The sequence below is a fragment of the Lepisosteus oculatus genome, chromosome 8 (genome assembly GCF_040954835.1).
Source record: "Lepisosteus oculatus isolate fLepOcu1 chromosome 8, fLepOcu1.hap2, whole genome shotgun sequence".
NCBI lineage: Eukaryota > Metazoa > Chordata > Actinopteri > Semionotiformes > Lepisosteidae > Lepisosteus > Lepisosteus oculatus.
Genome location: NC_090703.1, coordinates 19,284,322 through 19,306,420, shown reverse-complemented (window position 1 = coordinate 19,306,420; position 22,099 = coordinate 19,284,322). Strand labels below are relative to the sequence as shown.

The 22,099-nt window shown below is 35.8% G+C and overlaps 1 protein-coding gene across 4 annotated transcripts in view; it reads left to right on the top strand.

Moving 5' to 3' along the window:
* The window catches only part of LOC102697689 (unc-79 homolog, NALCN channel complex subunit), an 81,084-nt gene extending 72,357 nt beyond the window's left edge, over window positions 1–8,727 (top strand). For all 4 annotated transcript variants that reach the window (XM_015351054.2, XM_015351052.2, XM_015351053.2 and 1 more), the window contains 6 exons: window positions 113–288; window positions 1,319–1,502; window positions 4,282–4,479; window positions 6,064–6,141; window positions 7,200–7,241; window positions 7,718–8,727. In XM_015351054.2, coding sequence (XP_015206540.1) covers window positions 113–288; window positions 1,319–1,502; window positions 4,282–4,479; window positions 6,064–6,141; window positions 7,200–7,241; window positions 7,718–7,918 — 879 coding nt within the window. In that variant the 3' untranslated portion in view covers window positions 7,919–8,727. The remainder of the gene's footprint in view (window positions 1–112; window positions 289–1,318; window positions 1,503–4,281; window positions 4,480–6,063; window positions 6,142–7,199; window positions 7,242–7,717) is intronic.
* The last annotated feature ends 13,372 nt before the right edge of the window (window positions 8,728–22,099 follow it).

Sequence of the window (22,099 nt, the reverse complement as noted above, 5' to 3'; positions counted from 1 at the left end):
ACATTTTTGCAATACCGTCACTACATTTATTTTGTTACCGAGACTTTATAACAGGTCTGAGAAATTAGGACTGCATTTCCCCTTTGAAAATCTGCTGCATTTGGACTTTCAGAGTCACATGAAAACCTGCTGTCAGCCTCTGCATGAAGACACGTTTGGTGGAAACCTGAAAGTGGGCTTAGCGCAAGTGGCAGCCATGGAGATCAGTAAGGGGAATCACCGTGACAACAAGGCTGTCATCCGCTATCTGCCATGGCTATACCATCCTCCTTCGGCCATGCAGCAAGGGTGAGACCCCCAGCACGACAAGGCTGTTATGACTGTAGGAGGGGACTGCACGCAACTGCCATTGCAATCAATAGCTCTAGCTTACAGAATTGACCTGTCAGCAGCACATGGTACTGTATGTTCTCTAGTACTTCCTGTGCAATATATTTATCATCCGCTATTAAAGGAATTTAAATGGGAATTCAGCTGAGTTCTCTTTTTGTTGCAAATGCAAAAAGGCCACTTTGGTATTTTTAATAATAATAATAAACTTTATTTTATATAACAACTTTAAAGGTGGCTTCTCAAAGCGCTTTACAGAATGACAACAGCAACAACCACAATTAAAAATACACAATAAACAATAAAACGTCCACAAGATAAACATGATGAGAATACACAGAGGAGACAGTAGATGGTGGTACTAAATACAGTAGGACCAGAGGGGTAAAGAATGGAAACAGTTAAGTAAAGGCTCTTCTAAAGAAGAAGGTTTTGAGTCTGGATTTTGATGAGTTTAGAGAAGGTGAGTCTCTGATATCCTTGGGGAGAGATAATAAATATAATATAATAAATTATATTGCTACGTTGTTGGCCCTAATTGGCAATTAAAGTCAATGAATGTAATAATGTGCTCAATTTGTTACTGTTGAAGTTTCACAGATTACTGTCTTTACTGATGAGTTGCGTTTTTAAACTCCTTAAGTTATTTATTGCAGGTAACCGTTGAATGAGAATAGTTTCTTTTGCAGAATGTAAATAGTGTGGTTTCAAAATTAGCTATACAGAGAAATGTGTTTAAAAATGAAGAAAAGTAATGGTGATAGGAAAATGTTGGCTTTTCTGTTTACTGATTCCTGTCCCAATTTAAAGCAGCTAAGTTTGTGCTTTATTTGATATTTATTTAAAGACTTAGCAGTTCCCTATCATACAATCAGGTTCATTCATATTATTTGAAATTTAAAACTGTAATCTATACTTTGATAAAGTGACCTTTTGGCTTTGCTACTGAATACACTACAATTGCAATTAAAAAAATCTCTATTTTCAGGCCTAAGGAGTTTATTGAGTGCGTGTCTCATATACGTCAGCTCTCTTGGCTTCTGCTTGGCTCACTGACCCACAGTTCACTGCATCAGGGCTCTACTTCCTGTATGCCAATTCCACTTGATGCTGGTTCTCATGTTGCTGATCACTTGATCGTCATCCTGATTGGGTTTCCAGAGCAATCCAAGGTACCTCTTCCTTCCATAGATTTGTGTATTTTATATTTGCAAACCAAGGATTGACTACATTTACCAAAGTTTCAGCTTTTCCCCTGCTGCTACCCACATGGAAATCTCTTTCTGTGACTTGTTGCATGTACAGTAATTTGTTGTAGATATGACAATGTGCACTTAGATATATTATTTACTGTATGCATTCATTTACAATTTACATGATCTTTTTATGCATGAATTTAACAATACACTAAAGGTTACAGATGACAGGAGTCCATTTTTCCTATCTATCACTTAATGCAGTAGTTAGTTGATCCAAGGATCTCATCTGGTACTTTTTTAAAAAGAAATTAGGGTATTGGCTTTAAAACAGGGCAGGGTACCAAGTTCCACTTTATTTAAAGATGTGCACACACATTCCATTATTTAAAAAAACATTTCTTTAAATGCTCTGATCTTCCATGCTCTTCCATGTAGTTACCACTTGTGCCCTCTGGTTAATTTATGTTTGTTAATTTCTAAGAGCTTTTTTGAACTCTGGGCTAGATTGATAATTTTATATAATTGAGAGACCTTAAAGTGCAATGAATGCTATTGATTCTAGTATTTTTCTTTTATTTATTTTTACATTTAGTATATTAAACCTCCTCGTGTGAAGGTTGGATGTATTCTGTGGTGAGAAACTACTGGTCTGCAATTACAGTACAGTATGTACAGTTTTTTTAGCATAAAGCCACTGCTCATTGCAGTTTTAAAATGTATGTAGTGGCTCTTTGCGTTACAAAAGCCAGAGAGCCGCCAAATTTTTCTGACACTGATGAGGCCCATGAACAAATCCTTTCTGGGTCAAGAATAGTGTATCTGTGCACACTGGCACTGGTGGGGGATAATATTATGAAAATGATGCGAGCAGTAGTTAGCTTTGGTTCCATTGAGAGTACAATGGCTCACATTTTAGTGAAAAGGATTTATAATTATGTATTTTTTGTTTTATGTAGGAGGAGGATTTTAACTCTTCTGACAGAAACTGATTTTTCCTCAACAGGGTGGTTCAGTACTGACACAGAAAATTAGATTTTCAAGATTCAAAATATTATTCCCGTTGAATTCCATTTTAACAAAAAAAAGCCAAAGACTTACTACACTTATAGATTAATAAAATGCGAGAGGTATAGATGGCCCAACAATGGAAATAAACAGGGTGATTTTGCTTTTCTACAGCCAAATCATTGTATTTTACTATATCATTTTATTTTTCATTTAAAAATTTTAAAATATTTTTTTTATTTACTTTTCACTTTTTTTTACGATTTCCCTCTTTATTTACAGTCTGTGTGCTAGCATGGCTTCTTACTCTCACCAGTGTCAATAGTCTAACATTAAGTATTCAATTACCTGTTGTTAAAGTGATAAAAAAGAAATGTTAATCAGCTGGCTGTCTAAATGTAATTTACATTTCATGTCTCTGAACGATGCCTTAAACAGTAATATTGAATGTATGTTCTATTTTGGTTTTTATTAATCATGATTATCTTGTTGAAGTAATTAAGTTCACTTCTGTGCCTAATTTTATTCAAGAGTACTTTGTTCCATGTCACTGATTAAGCATGTAATTTGACGCTCTGCATTCCCATACAGTAATCACTGGCTTTTAATCTTCACCTTGTCCATCATTTTTGCTGGTAGCATAGTTTCTCAGCAGTACTCTGTCAGTTTTATGGTTAAGATCATAAATTTATATTGGACCATTACTTTAATTTTTTTCTCAGTTTCTCAAATCTCTTGGAAAGGGTCCTCTGTGATATTAAATGATACTGACCTATTGAATAGGTTCACATACTGTAAGTGTATTAATGTAAGTAAATTCATGGGGAAGATAAAGCACCCAAAATTTAGTCATCTGCAAAGACTGCAGGAAATAACAACACAATGACATCATGTTTTCAAATCCAGTGCCACAAACCTAGGACTTCAAAAGAAATGGGAAAAAAAGTGCATCTATCTTGTGAATTTCAGACAGTGAAAAGAAAATTGATCTGTTGGTTACGCAAAACGTTTCTGTGATGTATCAAACAGAAAAGACAGATCTAGGATCTGAGGTTTCTGTGATGCTTTCATTTAACCTAACATCGAGTAGTCTCCAAATGTATAACCCTATGCCTTAAAGTTGATTCATCACAGTAAATATAGATTTAAATTACATTATTCAAAACATCAATACAGTATATACAGTAGTATAACAAACATTACATATATTTTGATGTAAATATATTGAATTTTTCATATTGTGTTAATTATTATACCCTTTAAGTTATTCATGCCTTGTAAATATGTATTTTATTTATGTATTAATTTAAATATTTGTACTGTACATGTAAAGTTATGGTGTAAATCTAGCATGGAAATGTGATCCTCATGCTCCCAAAGAATGACAGGCCTTTTATGAAGAAAATAAATTAATCTGTTTATTTTAAAGAGAAAATTCCATCTATATTTCTTAGTTAGATCTGAAGGACAGACAAAGTTTACCAATACAAGGTTTACAAAGAAAACATTACAAAGAATATTATAGCCAAACACTGGTGTCTTCTGACATAAAGCTCAAGCTTAGTCACAAAGGAGCTTCACAACAGGGCAACAATACAAAGCTTGAAATCAATGTAAAAACACAAAAGTAAATAGGTACTTTATAGTATGAAATGTACTGTAACTCAAAATTCTTGAACTTCAAAAATTCTTGAAACATTTTCGATTGATCTAAGTCTATTTTATATTTTTGTTTTTATCTTTTAAGACATCGGTTTTGCACATGTGCTCGCTGTTCCATGCGTTCATGTTTGCCCAGCTATGGACGATTTATTGTGAACAGGCGGCTGCAGCCCCTATGCTACAAAACCAAAATGAGTTCTCATCGACCGCCATCCTCACTGGCCTTGAATTCTGGAGCCGGGTCACTCCCAGCATTTTGCAGCTCATGGCCCACAACAAAGTGGTAAGAATGCAATTAGACATTAGTCACTGTCTTTTGTAAGCAGAACAACACTGTTCACTTTGCCCTACTGAACAACTTTGTAACTGATGAAACGGTTAGTGCTTGTTTCAGGCAACCTCTTACAGAACTAAAATCCTAACTGAACTCACAGAAAAGTAATCAATTTAGTCATTTTCAAAAACTGAAGTTACTTATTAATTTCACAGGTGCTTTGAAATGTATACAGTGTAGAAGTACAGAAAAGCTATTTCAGAAGTCTTAATAAACAATTGATTAGGTTATTGAAGAGGTTCAATTACTGTAAGTCGTTAAGGGCTTAGAATGGGGACAGAAGAGGTAAGAGTATATTTTAAGAATTCTTTGCAGATCTAAGATATCCTAACACAGCAAATATTTGTAGTCCATATCAACAACTCCCATTATCAGAACAATTGTATGCCTCTACAGTATTACTCTCAATACATGTACAATGACAGAGACGTTTCTTCAACAACATTTATTCAAAACAAGATAATAAGACACTACAAAGAAGATTTTTTAAAAGATGCGAAGTATACAATAACATATTGTCAGGGATGAAGCTGAGACATGCAGATAAACTGGAGTTATTGAACTGATTTACGCAGGGAGAAATTAAACATGACAGCTGAAATGTTCCTTCTACAGTATACTGTTCTGATGCCCACTGAAGCCTAACATAGGTGAAGCGTTACAGTAGTTTGCCTCTTCTGACAGTAGGCTGCATTTGTTTGCGTAATTTATTTCAAGATGATGTTTGAGACTTTCCTTGTTCTCTCATCTGTGATGAAGCACTGCTGCATAACTAACTTTTCTTTACCTTCATGATTTATAGATGAGGTTCTTAAGTTCCCCCACCAAATAAACTACGGTTAATATACTTTATATATGTAAAGAAACTTATATTTGCTGTGAAAGACAATCAATTATTAATTTTGTTAGTTTTGTTCTGTATTGGTCTATTTGCTGTTCCTCTAGGGCAAAGGATTATGGTAACAGCCTCTCTGCAGTCAAGGCCTTCCATCTTCATTGCCTTTAATTGTCCTCCTTTAATCCTTTAATAAACATCACCTTTGTTATAATTTGTTATAACTACGTCTGACTTATACTGTAGATTGACTGCAATAAATAAATGAATGCATGAATGATCAAAACTGCATCTTTTTACAGAGAAAATTGTAGTGTTGAATTACAAATCAGGAATTAATAATATGTAATATGCATATTATACATTTTAAATGTGTTTAACCCCATACAATAAATACAAAATTATATGCTGATGTTGGTTGTATGGCTGCATATCAACAACCATTTGTAAACAGTAGCTGTAGTAATGATAAACATCCCAAAAACCTAAGCATACACATACTATACTGCTCTTCTTCCTTACTGCAGCACAAAGTGTAGCATTCTACCCCGACCTCATTAAAACCCCTTGCTGTTTGCATTAAAACCCCATTCACCTCTGTGTCATCTTGAAGCATGGAATTATATCTTAAGATGGCGCCGTCTTCTGTGAAACGACAATCCTATGAACTTTCCCTAATTGTCCTCTTTTACTCACAGATGGTAGAAATGGTCTGTCTGCATGTAATCAGCCTAATGGAGGCCCTTCAGGAATGCAATTCCACCATTTTTGTTAAGGTTGGTAAGCTTGTATAACTTTATTTATAGCACAGCAGCAATAAGTAGCACATGCCACATACAGTAGTACTACTAAGGGATCGGCAATCCCTTCACTTTTGTTTTAGTGTATTTAGACTTGACTAGTTTAGTTGTGTTCCATTTTGGTATGTAAAAACAATCACTTCTAAGATGAGGTAGCATACTTTGGAGCATCTGCAGTTCCTTTGTTTCTCCATATTTTAACCTTTCCAGTGCTTAGGTTTATCTTGATCTCATCTGTCCATAACATAAAACCTTGTTCTGAACTTCTCCTGGTTCATAATTGCACTTCCAAGCATGGTGGAAAGGGCATGCCTTTCCCCCTCTGGAACTGGCTCACTTTGCCTACTGATATAGAAGAAGGTGCTTCCATACTTACTGGGCATCACATCAACACAGAACAGACAACTAACCAATGAGTTTGTGTCAATCTCCATATTTAAATCCACATAAACAGGCATTTACACGGGAAAACCTCAAAAGGAAAACTGCAGCAGAGGCTTGACAAAGCATCTCAGATGATTACATAAAGAATATTGTGAGCTCAGTGGGTTATTGCCTTGAAGGTACATGCAAAGGGAGAGTTAATGTGTTCCAGTACAGGTCAGTTGAAATCACTAGGATGACCACTATTATGATCTATCTATTCATAGAATTACCCTAAATAAATTGTACCCAAACAAACTATACACTATATTTTTCTCACCATTCATGTTTGTCTCATAAAACAAAAAAATATATATTTTTTTACTTTGCTGTCCCAATACTTTTGAAGTGGACTGTATATACAGTATACATAATGATACAAAACAATATACATTAAATACAAATACAATTCAATACAAATAATACAATACAAATAAATATATATTTTCTTTAACTGGGGTTTAAAATAAAGTGGCATTACATTACTTTACTTTATTTTGTCATATTTGAAGAATCTGTCCCTTGTACTGTTAAACTACTGTGAACCTGATGTAACTGCAGAATACTCAAAACCTAAAATGCCCTTTTGCCTTTCTGCCTCCCCTGGAAAGCTCATTCCCATGTGGCTGCCTATGATTCAGTCCAACCTGAAGGTAAGGATAATGCATTGCCCCTTTTGTGACAGATGATTTTGAGAATAGAGTTGTTCATTTGGTGCAAAGGTGGTCCCTCAAAACTCAGGTTGAGCTAGAGATTTCTCTCATTCGAGCCTGGGTCCTAGACTTGTGTTCCGTAAACAGTGGTTCACAATCAGCAGATCACCACATCAACAAGACTGGAATTAGTTGGCCAAGATGATTTTCTTCTTGGCCTTCTAGAAAACAGTGACTCTTATTACTGTACTTGCTGGGCACCTTTACAATGTTTCCATTTGAAATGAATTAGTGAGTAGTGGGCCACCCATCCACATGCCATTCTCTCATGCGTGCCACAGGAGTTACTTTTGGAGAGTCCAGTTTTAAGCCAGTTGAGTATTCCATAATGGGGACTGGTGGGTAGGTAATAAAAAAATAAGTGACCTGTTGAAATCTACAATAAATAATAATTAAAAAACCTCACTTGTTTACAGCATTTGTCAGCAGGGCTACAGCTACGCCTCCAAGCCATACAGAACCATGTTAACCATCAGCATCTGCAGGGTCTGCAGGCCTATGGACAAGCAAATACAATTCCGTCAGTTCTACGCAAGTGGCTACAGTGCACTCAGTTCAAAATGGCTCAAGTTGAAATCCAGTCCTCAGAAGCTGCTTCTCAGTTTTATCCCTTGTGAAGAATACAAGAAAATGAAGAATGGAGAAGATGAAAATGCCAGAAGCTGCCTTTTTTATCCTGTGGAAAAGCTGCAGTACAGTACATCTACTAACACTCTTCAAATACTGTTTGAGAGCACTTGAGCAACAAACAATAGATGCAGCCTGTTCATATTGGACTTTCTCTACCACATTGGTTTTTTGAGTAATATTTCATCTTGTTTGTGAATTATTGCCATGGAAAGCGATTAATTATGCATCTTATAGTAAATACTTTACAATTATGATCATTCAAGCTCATCAGCTAATGTTATGGGTCACAGATACTGGTTCTAATCACAGGGTCTTTTGCTTTCCGCTGAGCTCTCAAGTACTTAATTATTACTTTAGTTATTCAAGATTCATGTTTTCTCAGTGAAAATATTAGGGTTATCCATAACCAGGACTGGAGAGCACAGATAAGTTTTTTTTTAAACACAGTCAAATGCTGTCACTACTTTTAACCAAACATAATGTAAGGAACTTACTGAACAGCTGAGTAGTGGTAATTATTGATGCATAAAAGATCTAATATGCTCTGTGCTGTATCTTCTCGGTAAAAAAGATAATGGTGTACAACAGTAACAATGCATAATACCACAGAATGGTATGACATGAGTCAGGCCCAGACTGTTGTAAGCTTCCCAGATGCAAGTTGCACAAGAAAGCAATTTAATTTTTATTACACAATAGGCTTTTGTGCTGTATGTGTATGCACTCCTAGCATCAAAGTAGACATTCTGTTTGTTTGAAGCCAGGAAATCAAAATAAAGCCACATGGTTTTCTTAATCTGTTGGTATCTGTTGATGATTTTGTCTTACATACTGTACCAACCATTCATTAGCTGGTTTAAAACATCGCACTTGCTAAAGCTACACATCAGAGTAAAAAGTTTAAACTGGCCAAGTGGTTTGTGAATTGAACCATTTATCTGTAATAACATGTACAGTAATTGCTGGGATCGGTTTTCAATCTTTTAAGGTTCTTTTGGAACATAACACCTAAAAGATTATTTTCCACATCACTGATCCAGCATTAATACTGTACATAATCATGGCATAGCATACTTTGCCAGCCATACTGTATTTGTAAAGTATTTTGCAAATAATCCAAAAAATAAATGTTTTCAGAACAAGAATACTTCAGGTATGGATTGCTTGCAAAAAAATGTTTCCTCCATGATGTCAAAAATCTAAACAGTGAAAACAAAGCTAAGATTATGGCTCTAGATTTATAAGACCAAAACTAAATTTGGTCTTTTGTGTTGATGGACATGTTACCTATTACCTTACAGTCTTGTTCTCTAGACTGCATAAAGCATATATGATTTCCATTGACATAATGTATGCACTTAGGTAAAATAAAAATTTTATATCTGCATATTTCTGAACTGCTCAATCAAATAAGACCGGGAAGAAATAAATCACTTTGTTTTGTGCTTACATTAGTAGTCAATCCATTTTTTCTCTCATTAAGCACCCTGTCACATCACACAAAAAAGGAAAACAGACCTGCACTTTGAACCCATCCATTTCAGAAGAGACAGTCATAACATGTGGCTTTATGCCAACAAGCAGAAATATGAGGAAAAAAAAGGAGAAATAAGGAGAAATATGAAGCAGAGAACATGAAAACAATTCTTATAATACAAAATCTAGTATCTACAGTATGTATTTTGTTCATTTTAAATCTCAATTTTATACTTTATTATACAGGAAACAGTATTTCTGCCGTTGAGGATATAAGACAACGGCTGATGTACATAATCACATTATTTCATGTTTAAGACTCAAAAATAATCTCTTGTGATTTCAAGGTGGCACTACAGATCACCAATGCTTACAATAACTGAAATTGTTCATGAATATGTAACAAAACTGTATTAGTTTTCAAAACAACTCAATACTGACATTTTCAATCCCAAATAATAATGAGAACTTGACAGACTTAGAATTCTGAGTAGACCTTTAAGCCTATGGTGCTTGTGTAGTTGCTGCTTTCCTATTGATCCAAGGATCTATGGCTGTATAGAGTATAAAACAATAAAACTCCATCCAAATGTAATATGACCTCAAGCATAAAACGGGACTGTCTGCTTGATTTTGCTTGTGATGCAGAGATTTTTGTAGTTGCTCCTACTGAAGAATTTTATTTACATCGTAGGATGCAGACATTTTCTGGAAAACCCAATCAAGTGATTTTTTGAAAGAACAATTGCTTTCAGTTGGCAGTATCACCATTTAGAATTTCTCAGTATGACTATGATGCTTGGATATGAAGGTTGAGAAAACTGCTAGATGTGGACTTTGATGGTAGGTAAAACTTCTATTTTACCAAGGACTTACAACTTCTTAGATGCTCAAAACACTGACACTGTACGGTAAGTCAGACCACAGAGATAAGGCTCCATCTCTCATAATCACTAATTGTGGTAGCAGGGTAGTAGATGAAGTGGGGGTCCTGTATGAGAAAGACCCACAGCTTTTGCTTGTTTGTGTAGAAGTTAAGGAAGCTGAACTAATGGCATGTTTACAGCAAATCAAATTGTAGAGTAGGCAAATATGAAATGGTCCAATCTCGCCCTAGCCTCTCCCTGTGCCTGAGGCAAGCTGCCTCTTCCCATAGAAGTTCAAATCAATCAAAGGCAAACCAAGTTGAAGGAGGATAACTCAATAAGCTAGACAGACAGCGGGTAAACAAAATGAGAAGCTGGTCTCATCAGCTCTTTTAGAGCCCACGCATATTATCCATAGTGCAACAGTTATGCCTGTGCAGAATGAATAAAATACAATTATATCTCACCTAATTTAATTTGCTGTGATAAAGTGTGCTTGTAAGATTTAATTTAGATTACAGAAAGCACTTGTCCTGGAATAGTAGAAGACATGTTAGCCAGGCTGTCCAATGCAAGCTACATTTCTTAATATTGTCTGTTTAAAAATTGCTGTTCTCATGCACATCCTTTTCAAATACAACTTTTTATACAATTTGTAAGTCCTCATTTAAATATATGAGCTTCTTGAAACAGTCAACACTGAAAGTGCACCAAAAAAATGAGAGAAAGGCACTTTCATCTTACAGCAAAGGGTGTTTAACTACAAATATGGTTCGGGAAGTCATGTAGTCAATGCATTTTGCCCACATCTACTGTTGAGTGAAACTATGCTAGTCTGTGCACCACAGGTTATCTGGAAAATTCTGGACAGTACTTAAAAAACTATTGAGAAATTTTAAGAATTGAATGCATATGATATGAGATTAAATGTGATGTTTTTAAATGACCATTTCAGTTCCAATGATTTTTAAGGGGAATACTGTTTAGAAGAAGATTTTAAATAAGAAAAAGGTGATGACAGAACAAATATAACAAAAAAATGACCTCAACTGAAACAACAGTTGCAACAGTAAATGACAAAAGCAACGAATAACAAATGTCATTGACCTCAAGCTTGACTTTGTCCTCATTTGTGAATCATGGAAAATAAGAAAAATTTAAAAACAGTCACTAGGTTTTCCCTGCTGCCTGAATAATATACAGACCAACCTTTTTCTTCACTTGGCCAGTCATGCCAATTTGCATCTACATGAAGGAGAGGGCTGACTGACAGACTGAGTTATCACCAAAGAAAAGCAGCATGCTTAGTTCCAGTCTCTGCTAGAGGAGGGAGACAGGAAGGATGAAGTATGTTGTTCACATTGTTCAACTCCATTGATCGACTTAGACACCTATACAATTGAAGAATAGACACTGATGGTGCAGTTCTTCCTATTATTATTGAAATAAAGATCTGATAATTTGGTTCATCACAGTCCTATTTTTAATTTTAGCACAAAGTATTTGGAAATTCAGAGCTAGTAATTAATAATGTATTAAGCCTTGCCTCATCAGTTTCTTCATTTCTTTAAATGTGCTTTTTTCCCTTTTCCTTCAAACACTTTCCTGCAAACCAAAGCACAATTTCAAATTATTTATGAACGTACAGATGTGCCTCGAATTAAATGTCCCTTGAGGATGCTTAAGGCATTTAGAGATCTTGGATTATTAAATATTCCTTTCGCTCTTAACATTGATGATTATTATTATATTTGCTGGCAATCATCGTCATCACTATCATCAATATTTCTATTACAACAATACATCAATATTCAGTTAAATTAAATCAGAAATACATGCTTACACCTTCACCATTGCACACCTCAGAAGAGGACATCACGAAAATACTTTAATATAAGAAACATAAAGTTACAAGGATTTAAACAATAAAAACAAGGATTACAAACATAAACATATGTACAGTATGAACAATTCACTCTTCAAACCCCATTTCTTTCAAAAGAAACTGATTTGATCATGAAGTTATACAAAATAAAATTACAGGGTTGGAAACATATCACAAAATACTTATGCATAGACAGTTAAGAGTAAAACAAAAACCTCTGCATGTATTTAAAAACCAATTACATTGCCAGAAACAAATCTAGCACTTGTAAATGTGAGGTCATTGCAGAGCATTGCTACCAAACCTCAGCATAATAGCAAATGCTGATTATGTCCAATAGTCAGTCCCCTAAGGGTGAAAACACAGTCCCTGTTGACTTTCCCCTTCCACAAAAGACCCACAACAAATCAGTGGATAAACCATACTTAATCATTATCACCACTCTGCTCATCAAAGAGCACAGTCCCCTGCAGGCTATAATTGAGCCTCATTGCTGATTTCTCACCCCAGTTCCATAAACAGGGCTCCTGTTTGAACTCAAAACCTTTACCTTTGCTCAGTACTTAATGGCAGCTTACATCATCAACTAACCACAGGTTATAGAACTCACAAAGCCTTGATGTAAAATGTTTTGATGAGGATACAGGTTAAAGAGGCATCCTTAATGCAAGACATAATGGTTTCATTAACACTGACAAAGAATTCTTTTAAATATGATAGGGTTTCAAGCTCATGAGTTACAGTATAAAGTGGGAAGCATGGTGGCTTGGTGGTTAACACACAGTACTGTACTGTAGCTGCCTTGCAGTACCACAGCTCTGTTTTACATTCTGGCCTTGAACATCTCTATCGGTGTGGAGCTTACATATTCTCCCTTTGCTTTTGTGTGATTTGCTGGGTTCCCCAGTTTCCTCCCAGCTCCTAAATTAATGTTCTAAATCATGCAGTTTTATGTAAATTATTCAAATGGAAGATTCAGCCTGGGTGAGAAATAACGAGATTTCACAGCTGAGAGTTTACATACATACAGTAAATGTGGTCTGATTTAGACAGAAATCTATTACAAAATTCAAAGTGACAAGAGCATATCCAGATATTTGAATGTCCAGAGATATACCAGTTCACACCCTCTAACCTTTAAACAAATTAAAATTTGTATTATTGATTAATGCATATAATGGAAACTTGTTTACTATTATCAAGACTCAAATATCTGCAAGTGAGACACAAAAGAAGAAACCTCCGCTCTACTTTATCCTGTGCTGAACTGAAAATATGGATTAAAGACCTCTGCCAAAGCTGTGGCTGTCAGTTTTAATGCCATACAGTTTAGGTAGAAGGGACTTCTGTCAGGTTTGATCCCACAATGTTATTCGGGCTGTCAGATGTCTGAGTTTGGGTCTTTTCCAAGCTGCCCACACTATTGACACAAGCTGATGGCTTTGTGGCATCTGTATTATCAGTTGAGAAAGCATATATAGATGCACATATAGAAAAAAAATACTATGCCTGTGGAATAACAATGTTGCTTTTGCCATGGTATAATATAAACAATGCTTAACATTCTTAGGGGAAATAAACTCTAAATGAGCACAGTATTATGATATCTGGTCTATTTCTCATTAGTCACATTAATCTGGTTAATTCTGAACAATAATTAAATGTAATGGATTTGACCAAATGTAAATGAACTGATCTGAATTTCTTAATGTGTACTTCTTTCTTTACTCAACAAAAATCTACTGCTCCACAATAATGAGTGTTTGTACCCCAATAATTCAATTGAAAATAATGCTCTATTCCTCACTTTCTTGATCATGGCCAGTAATAATAATAATAATAATAATAAAAAAATAATTCCTTACACTTATATAACACTTTCCTAGACACTCCACTCAAAGCACTTTAAAGGTAATGGGGACTCCCCTCCAATTACCTCCACCACCACCAATGTGCAGCATCCACCCAAATGATGGGAAGGCAGCCATAGTGCGCCAGAACACTCACCACACATCTGTTAAAAGGCCAGGGGAGAAATCTGGCCAAGACACTGGGGTTACACCACATCTCTTTTCAAGAAATACCCTGGGATTTTTTAATGACCATAGAGAGTTAAGATGTTGGTTTTATGTCTCATATGAAGGACATCACCTTTTTACAGTATAGTGTCCCCATCTCTATACTGGGGCATTAGGACCCACACAAACTGCAGGGTGAGCACCCCCAACTGGCCCACTAACACCTCTTCCAGCAACAACTTTAGTTTTCCCAGGCTCACACCTGCTCAGCTTCATGGGGTTGCCATCTGTGAGTTGCAGGGTGATATGGCTGCTGGCAAATTAGATTTCATAATTTTAAAACTAGATTTGTCAGAAAAATTATAGAGATAAATACCTCTGTGAAAAAAAGTATTGGGATGATGTTCAGGTAATTCACATATGCAGGCAACTGTGAATAATAATAAGAAGAAGGATAATACTAGGATTTATATCCTAACCCACCTGTAAACCTCAAAACAGCATTAAGCCGACTAGGTTAGAAGGTGATTTTGAAAACCTGTGGAATATGAGAATGAATCTCTCAGTACCAAAGACAATGTCAAGGAGTGATGAATGAACTAATCATTTTTAAGGCTTATGAAGCCTGAGAAATAGAAGTGAAGTGTATTCCTACATATCACAAGAAGCCAGGGTATTAACATCACTGGACAGCTACTGTATGTATAAATAATTGCCTTGTGTTCTCAGTTTTAAACACATTTTCCTGTGGTTTACCCTTGTGTCTTCCGCCTAAAGCAGTTGTTTCTCAAGTGCTAAAGCTACATTCAGACGTGTCTAGCTGTTGCAAAATTAATTCATAAAAGGGTGTATTTCCCTCTTCCCCAGATTTATGAGATGGTACCAGATTAATTGCTTGTGCGAATGCATATTTTTCACATTCCTGAGGCAGATGTTCATCTGCCAGCCAGAAGTGCAGTTGAAAATCGTATTTTTTTCTGACATCTAGTGGTTGTTTATGACCTTGGACTTGGCTCCATATTTTACTTACCTCAAAGCTGATCCTCCACACACTCTCCTCCCATGTTCAACTCAAAGAGGGGTGTTCGCTATCAGTGTTACCAAGCTAATCACCTACTCGACGTACCACAGCACCTTGGTATTTCTTACTTTGTTGGTACATGTTACGATCGTTAGCCCCTCCTCTTAAGGACGCTCCAGCCCTTCCTTGTTTGTATTGATTTTATCTGCACCTGATCCTGTCCCTGCCCCCTTCCTATAAAAGCCAGACGCTCATCCCAATCTGGGCTCACCTTTGGAAGATGGACGCTCAGAAGTCCGCCTACCAGCGAGTCCAGGAGAAGCTCAACGGCATAGACTTTGCAAAGGCGTCCTGACCATCGGGGTCCGGGCTTGTAGCTCTTGGCCCCCGTTACCCCTTTTATTCCCCTCTGGCTTTTAACTCCTGTCTTGTTCGTCTTGGATTGATTACCCGGCTTTCAGCTTTTGCTCACTCTTGGATTTTCAGATGAACTTGTTTGCCTGGACCATGCCCCACCGAGCACCGACACACCTTGGACACGCCCCCTGTTCTTCCATTCCCGATCCTAGTCCTTTTCCCCCGTGTTTGTCTCACTATCCTCCGTATTTTGCGTCTGCATAGGGTCCTGAAAAACGCTTTGTGACGGTACACATTTAACACCTTCAGGAGTCCATTTCATAATTTTAGGAACATACTGATCTAAAACTGTTCATAAGGTGATAATTTGAAATTCAAAAATGAATTGTTGTTACTTTGCATATTAAACCTTCAAATTTGTTTCCATGATCTAGAAAATCTCTCAGTATAATATATTTTACCTTAACAGCACAATGAATCATCAATGTTAAGAACAACAGTGCTTGTTGATGACAATTACAATACTTTTCTTAATATAGTAGCTAAGATAGAATTAATGAAATATGAAAAAATTCTAAGAAGACATACACATTGATGATTTGTGTTGTAGGAGGTCAGGATGGCATATTCCATCTAGCTAGGAAGAATCGGTTTGTAACTATGAAAAACAGGTATGTAAAATTGTAAACCTGTAAAAGGTGATAATGTTATTAACCACTGGTTAATACAACATAATGATACAAGCAGTGGAAATCATGAACATAAAATAATAGTCATAAAATTCCTTGGCCTTTTCAGCTAAGGGGAGCTACTAGTAGCCCATAATGGGGTCTGAATTGACCAACATCTTCAATTATCTTAGTTCTCAAGTTGTTCATCAATTCTGGCGATTGCATAGACATTGAACCATATGCAAAACTCCCAATGCCATCAGATTTAGGGTTTAAAACAATGCCTGTTTTCCAGGGGATGTATTCATCCATACATTTTTTATTCTGTTTATCCATTCTGTGTGGGGACTGGACATACAGTAACTCACAATGGGCACAAGAAACAGGGCAAAACAGACACAAGCACACACTCAAACCAGGGCCAGTTTTCCCAGAAATCAATTAACGTACAAGTTTGTCTTTGGACTTTGGGAGAGAAACAGAGCACCTGGAGGAAACCCACAAAAACAGCATACTGGCAACTGGCAATTTAATACAGTCAAGCATACCATTTATTTTCAAGTGAAAGCATTAACAGTGTCACTCAATCTGGGAATTGTAAGACTCATGCCTGTTGACTATACCATAGATGTGTTGGTTGGACTTTATCCATACAGTATGTTCCATACATGGCTTTAAAGTCCCTCACATATTTTACTGGTTTTCTCTGGTTTTCATTTTGCCCTTTGACTACAGCCTTCAAACACCGAAGTCAAAGTGAGACATTTTTTTCTTTGTGATAGGATGCTTACAGTTCTTTTATGAGTACCTAATTACTCAACAATACTGTACTGTCCCAATAATTTTAAAGAGTTCAACACAATCCATTGAATTGATCCAGAAGGTTTAACTTAAAAAAAAACAATTAGAAGATGTTCTAATTAGTCATATTTGTTTGTATTGATGACTGTACTGTCCCAATGCTTTTAAAGAGTTCAGCGCCTTCCATTCAATTGACCCAGAAGGCTTACCTTTTAATAAAAAACAATTAGAAGATGTTCAAATTAGTCATGCTTATTTCAAGAAATGATAAATGAGTTCACAGTGAAAAACCCAGTTTAGATGCAATTATTCCAATGTAGAGGGTCTAAAATGCAATGATTCAAGGATTTACTTTAAATGACAATATGACTGCTGTTTATACTTCATCTCTTTTAATAATAAACAGCATTTCTTTTCTGCGCCACATGCAAATAAACCTGGAACACAGAGGACACACATAAATAACTGTTGCCAAAAATTCTGTCCTGTGGCATTTTTGTAATTTCCTAATTGAATCTGTTGAAAATAAGTTAGGAACTGAGTCTAGTCACTAATTATATGTGAAGTTAAAGGGGAGCTGCATCAGTGCAATGTCTGAAAAATAAAGAACAATTAGAGATTAATTCCAAACTGTAAAGAAGAATTTTAAAATTCTGCAACTGTGGATGTTGTGATTTTCTCCATTAAAAGGGTAAAATAATGAATGCATTCATTTCCACATGCATTTCCTCTTCAACCATTAGATTAAAGTGTGCTATTTAAAGACAATGTTGTAAAAAATGACACCAATTGCCCTAGTCCATTTCAATTAATCCAGATGGTCTAGATAGCATTCTACTAATTTTTGTCGCTGATAGAGCGTAAAAACAACAGCTGAGATCATTAATTTTTTATTCATGCCTAAAATTGTTTAGCTTACTTGAAAATGTATTTTTAACCTGAAAAATTATCTGGGCGAATATACTCTTTTATATATTTTATCATTAAAAGAATATTTACTGGCAGTGGGTGGCTCTATGGCTAAGGATCTGGGCCTATGGCTGTAAGGTTGCCAGTTTGTATCCCGCGGCCGGCAGAGGAATCCAACTCTGTTGGGCCCCTGAGCAAGGCCCTTAACCCCAACTGGGCCAGGGGTGCCGTATAAATGGCTGACCCTGCGGTCTGACCCCAAGCTTCTCTCTCTGTCTGTGTGTTTAATTAAGTTGGGGTATGTGAAAAGACAAATTCCTAATACAAGAAATTGTATATGGCCAATAAAGTGACTTCATCTTAAATTTTACTTATTCAAATCTATTCAAAGTTACAGCTGAGCAATATACACTAACGGCTGGCTCTTTAGCGCTAACTCCTCAGTTTCTCTGTTAATGTTCAGATCTGTTCCTTTACTTCACTACATTCTGGAGCTCAGTTTTGAATGATTAAGTGCTGTTTAAATGTCCCAAGTCTTGATATGGCCCATTCCAGCTGCTCAGAACAGGGTCCACTATTTTCCCAAGAGAGTTCTGTGCTCAACTTGTATATGTAATGTACATACTGTATGTTTTTCATTTAAAGTATTTATTTGCATACAATGAGCAAAAAATGTCAAAGGGTATCTTCTGGGTGGGAGTTTAAAATGTTGGACTTACAAAATTGTGGCACCCTGAGAGTGATTGCACATGGGAACACTGTAGAAGGCCAACTTCAACACCTTCTCTCCAGTCTTTCGACATTTTCGTAGTTTAACAACACTTCACAATAGGAGAACACTGTTAAGCATGTATTAGCATTCATGCATAAGGATGATAAAGTCTAGAATACAGTATGTACTGTATCTATTAAAGGAGTGTTTCACTCCTTGAAAACATTTTTGGTGGTAAATACAATAGATAATATGTAGATATAACTTTAAATATTCATATTAAAATAAAATGTCCGCATACTGTATTGTTTGAAATTCTCTGGATTTAGTAACATATTAAAGCAAGCTTGTGAAGGTAATACAGGGCTTCGATGTTTTCTCAGACTTAGAATTTCAGTTGGTCTGTTAAGGCTGTCAGGTCTACTTTATTATTGCATAATCTTGAGCTATCTTGATGGACAATACATGAATGTCTAAATTGCTCCAAATGTCTAATTGTATTATCCTCAAATGGCACATCTGAAAAAAAGGCACTCCATGGTTCACAGACTTGTTCTTTCAGATTCAAATTCATTCACATTCCACTGTAGCCTTACTTTCACTGCATAATTCTTACTGTGGCTTTGTATTCTGACCTTGGTTAATATTTTCTTTCCTTCTTTGTTGCTGTAATCTTAAAGAAAGTAAACTAATTTTTAGATTCAATTACAGAATGTAATTTTAAAGCATTTTAAAGTCATTTTGAAATGTCATTTTAAAGCTAGCTGTAATTATTTGTTGCAATCATGCACTTAAGAAGACAGTTACGGTACATACTGTATGTAGATTATGTATATATACTGTACAGTATGTCTGTTTCTTATTGAAAGCTTTTAACAAGTGTTAAAAAGAAAATGGCTTACAGTTCTAGAACAGTGCAGGTCAAAACTACAACTTTCCACTTGAACATCTTTAAGCATACTTGAAAAAAGACAACTTTCTCCCCCTAACCGATTGATCAGAAGTTTTTATTGCAATTGATGAAAGTTTAGCACCTGTTCTGCTGTCTGCAATTTGATTAATTTAAATAAACTAAAAACCAGCTCTAATTTCATTAAATATAATTAGCAATATAAACATGTAAAAGAAAGTGTAATCAATGGAAGAGAGTTTTGGGTACGGACAAATACAGTAGATGCTGTTTGACCCATCTTATTTGATAGGTCTTAGTAAATTAATGTCAAACCTTATAAAGCCATTTTTGAAGCATCCAATGAACCACTTTCCACAACTTTGTTGAGTTGCTTCTCCTTTAATTTATGACTATACTCATGCTCAATTTGCATTTGTATTTTTCAGTCCTCACTTCCTTTCCCCTTACCTTCACAAAACCTTTCAAGAAACTTTCAGCGCTTTAAATGTGAGATCAGTCGGAGCACTGAAATAATGGGACACAAACTGCAGCCGCTTCTTACTAAATCACTCAGTTAGCAGATGCTTCTGCCCTGCGTTTGGCTTATTGTTTCCTTTTGAATAGCCCTGGTGTGCACAATACTAATTTTGAAAATCAGAACACGACATGAGTCTATCCTTCTGATTCCAGAAGATAAACTGCCCCTTCAAAACATTAACTTTGACACTCAACACTGGTCACCAGTTTGCCTGCTTGCATGATTAAAATTGAAAACACTTTCTCCCCAGGATTGGCTGTGATGGGTAATTGCACATTCTTAGCAATGCAAATATGTAAATGAGAGAGCCTTGCATTAGTCTCTGTTCCATTAAGGGCTAATGTCTCCTCTGTGAATAAACACTAGCGATAATAAGGTCTGAATATTCACAGCACAGTTGGCATGTTTTGACACCATGCTGCTAGGTAAGTTAATTAGTTTAGTCAGCAATCCGCTTCAACAACTTGTTACAATAATTTTTTACTTCAGCTATTAAGGAGTGGCAAAACGAAGGTGAAAGAGACATACAGTATCTTGAGAAACGTGCCAACATCAGAAGATGCCATTATCTTGCTATCCAGTTTATCTAATTCATGAGCATTGAAAGTGTTTCATATTAGTTGTTCATTAATAATTAAACTACTGAATTGGGGGGTGAGAACATTTCCTCAGCAGCAGGAGAGCCTGGAGGCTGAGCCTCATGCTTTGAGGTACTGGTATTAAAAGAATTCTTTTTAGTTCTAGGTATGCAACAGCTCTCACCACCATTGCTTTGATAATTAGGAAACAGTAAAGGCTCATTAAGGCACTGAAATTTGTTATAATGACTCTTTGATTATTATAGAAGTACCTTCAAGTACAGTACGTATGGTTATGGTTTAATTATCAGAGATGGTGCAATACAAGAGGAACATTCTTTATTCTACTCAGTGCAAGTGTACATGTACTGTATTATGGTGGTACTGTTTTTGGTGGAATAAAAACATTTTGAAAAAGGATAAATGTGAAATAAATAAAAAGATCTTTTTAGTGATCATGATGACCAATAAGCAATCACTGTAGCATCTGATGCTGAGACATTTCTTCTGGCTAATCATGGACTGTGGCAGAAAACCTCAGCTACAATATGTGCAAACCCAAGAAAAATACCTGTATATAAGTAATACCATGTATATAATTAATTTGCAAATTACTGTACTTCAAGCCCTTTATGTAGTTTTCTCAAGAAATGGAGTGAGCACTTAAAAGGAAACATAATCCTACAGGAGAATTTATTTCTAAAGCCTCACAATTAGGCATTACTGTATGTTTCCACATACAGTATCTCCATTGTATCGTAATTTTCTTTTCTTTTCAAGCTTTCCTTGCTCTAAGACTTATGTATTAAATCTTGTTCCTGGTTTGTTAATTAAAAGACCTCTATTAAATTAAAGTACATTTTCTATTGCATACAATCTTGCCTACTCTCAATATACTGTAATGTTTGCTTTCAGGCTCTTTGAATTTCAAGCACTGTGGGACAAGTATATATGTTCCCATTTATTGTGTGTAAACATAAATCTGCTGAATGTCAATTTGTTGTCACCCATTTGTAAAATATAGTTTTGGAAGCCATTTTTCTTGAGTAAATAGCTACACTGTTCTACTTTGTCTAATGAAAAAATACCCATTTGTCTCTCCTTAGAGGCAGGTTTGTCAATCCCCACTGGAGGTACGCCTGCAGCTTCAGGTTTCTGACAGATACTGTACTTTGCCATCCCACAGGAAATACATTTGTTTTCATTTTAACTATTGTTCCCCCAAAACACATAAGCACTCTCATGACAGATGTGTATTTCGGACAGTTTCAACAGTTTACAGATAATAGAATTGACTATTTTGAGTTATTATAAAAATACGATTGTGGAAGCTACTGTACTTCAAATGTATACTGTTTCTCTAAAAAGTGTTTGGAAAACAAAACTGACTACCTTTTTGTCAAGACCACTTTAGCTTAAAAAAATCTCCTTTTTATTGTAGTAA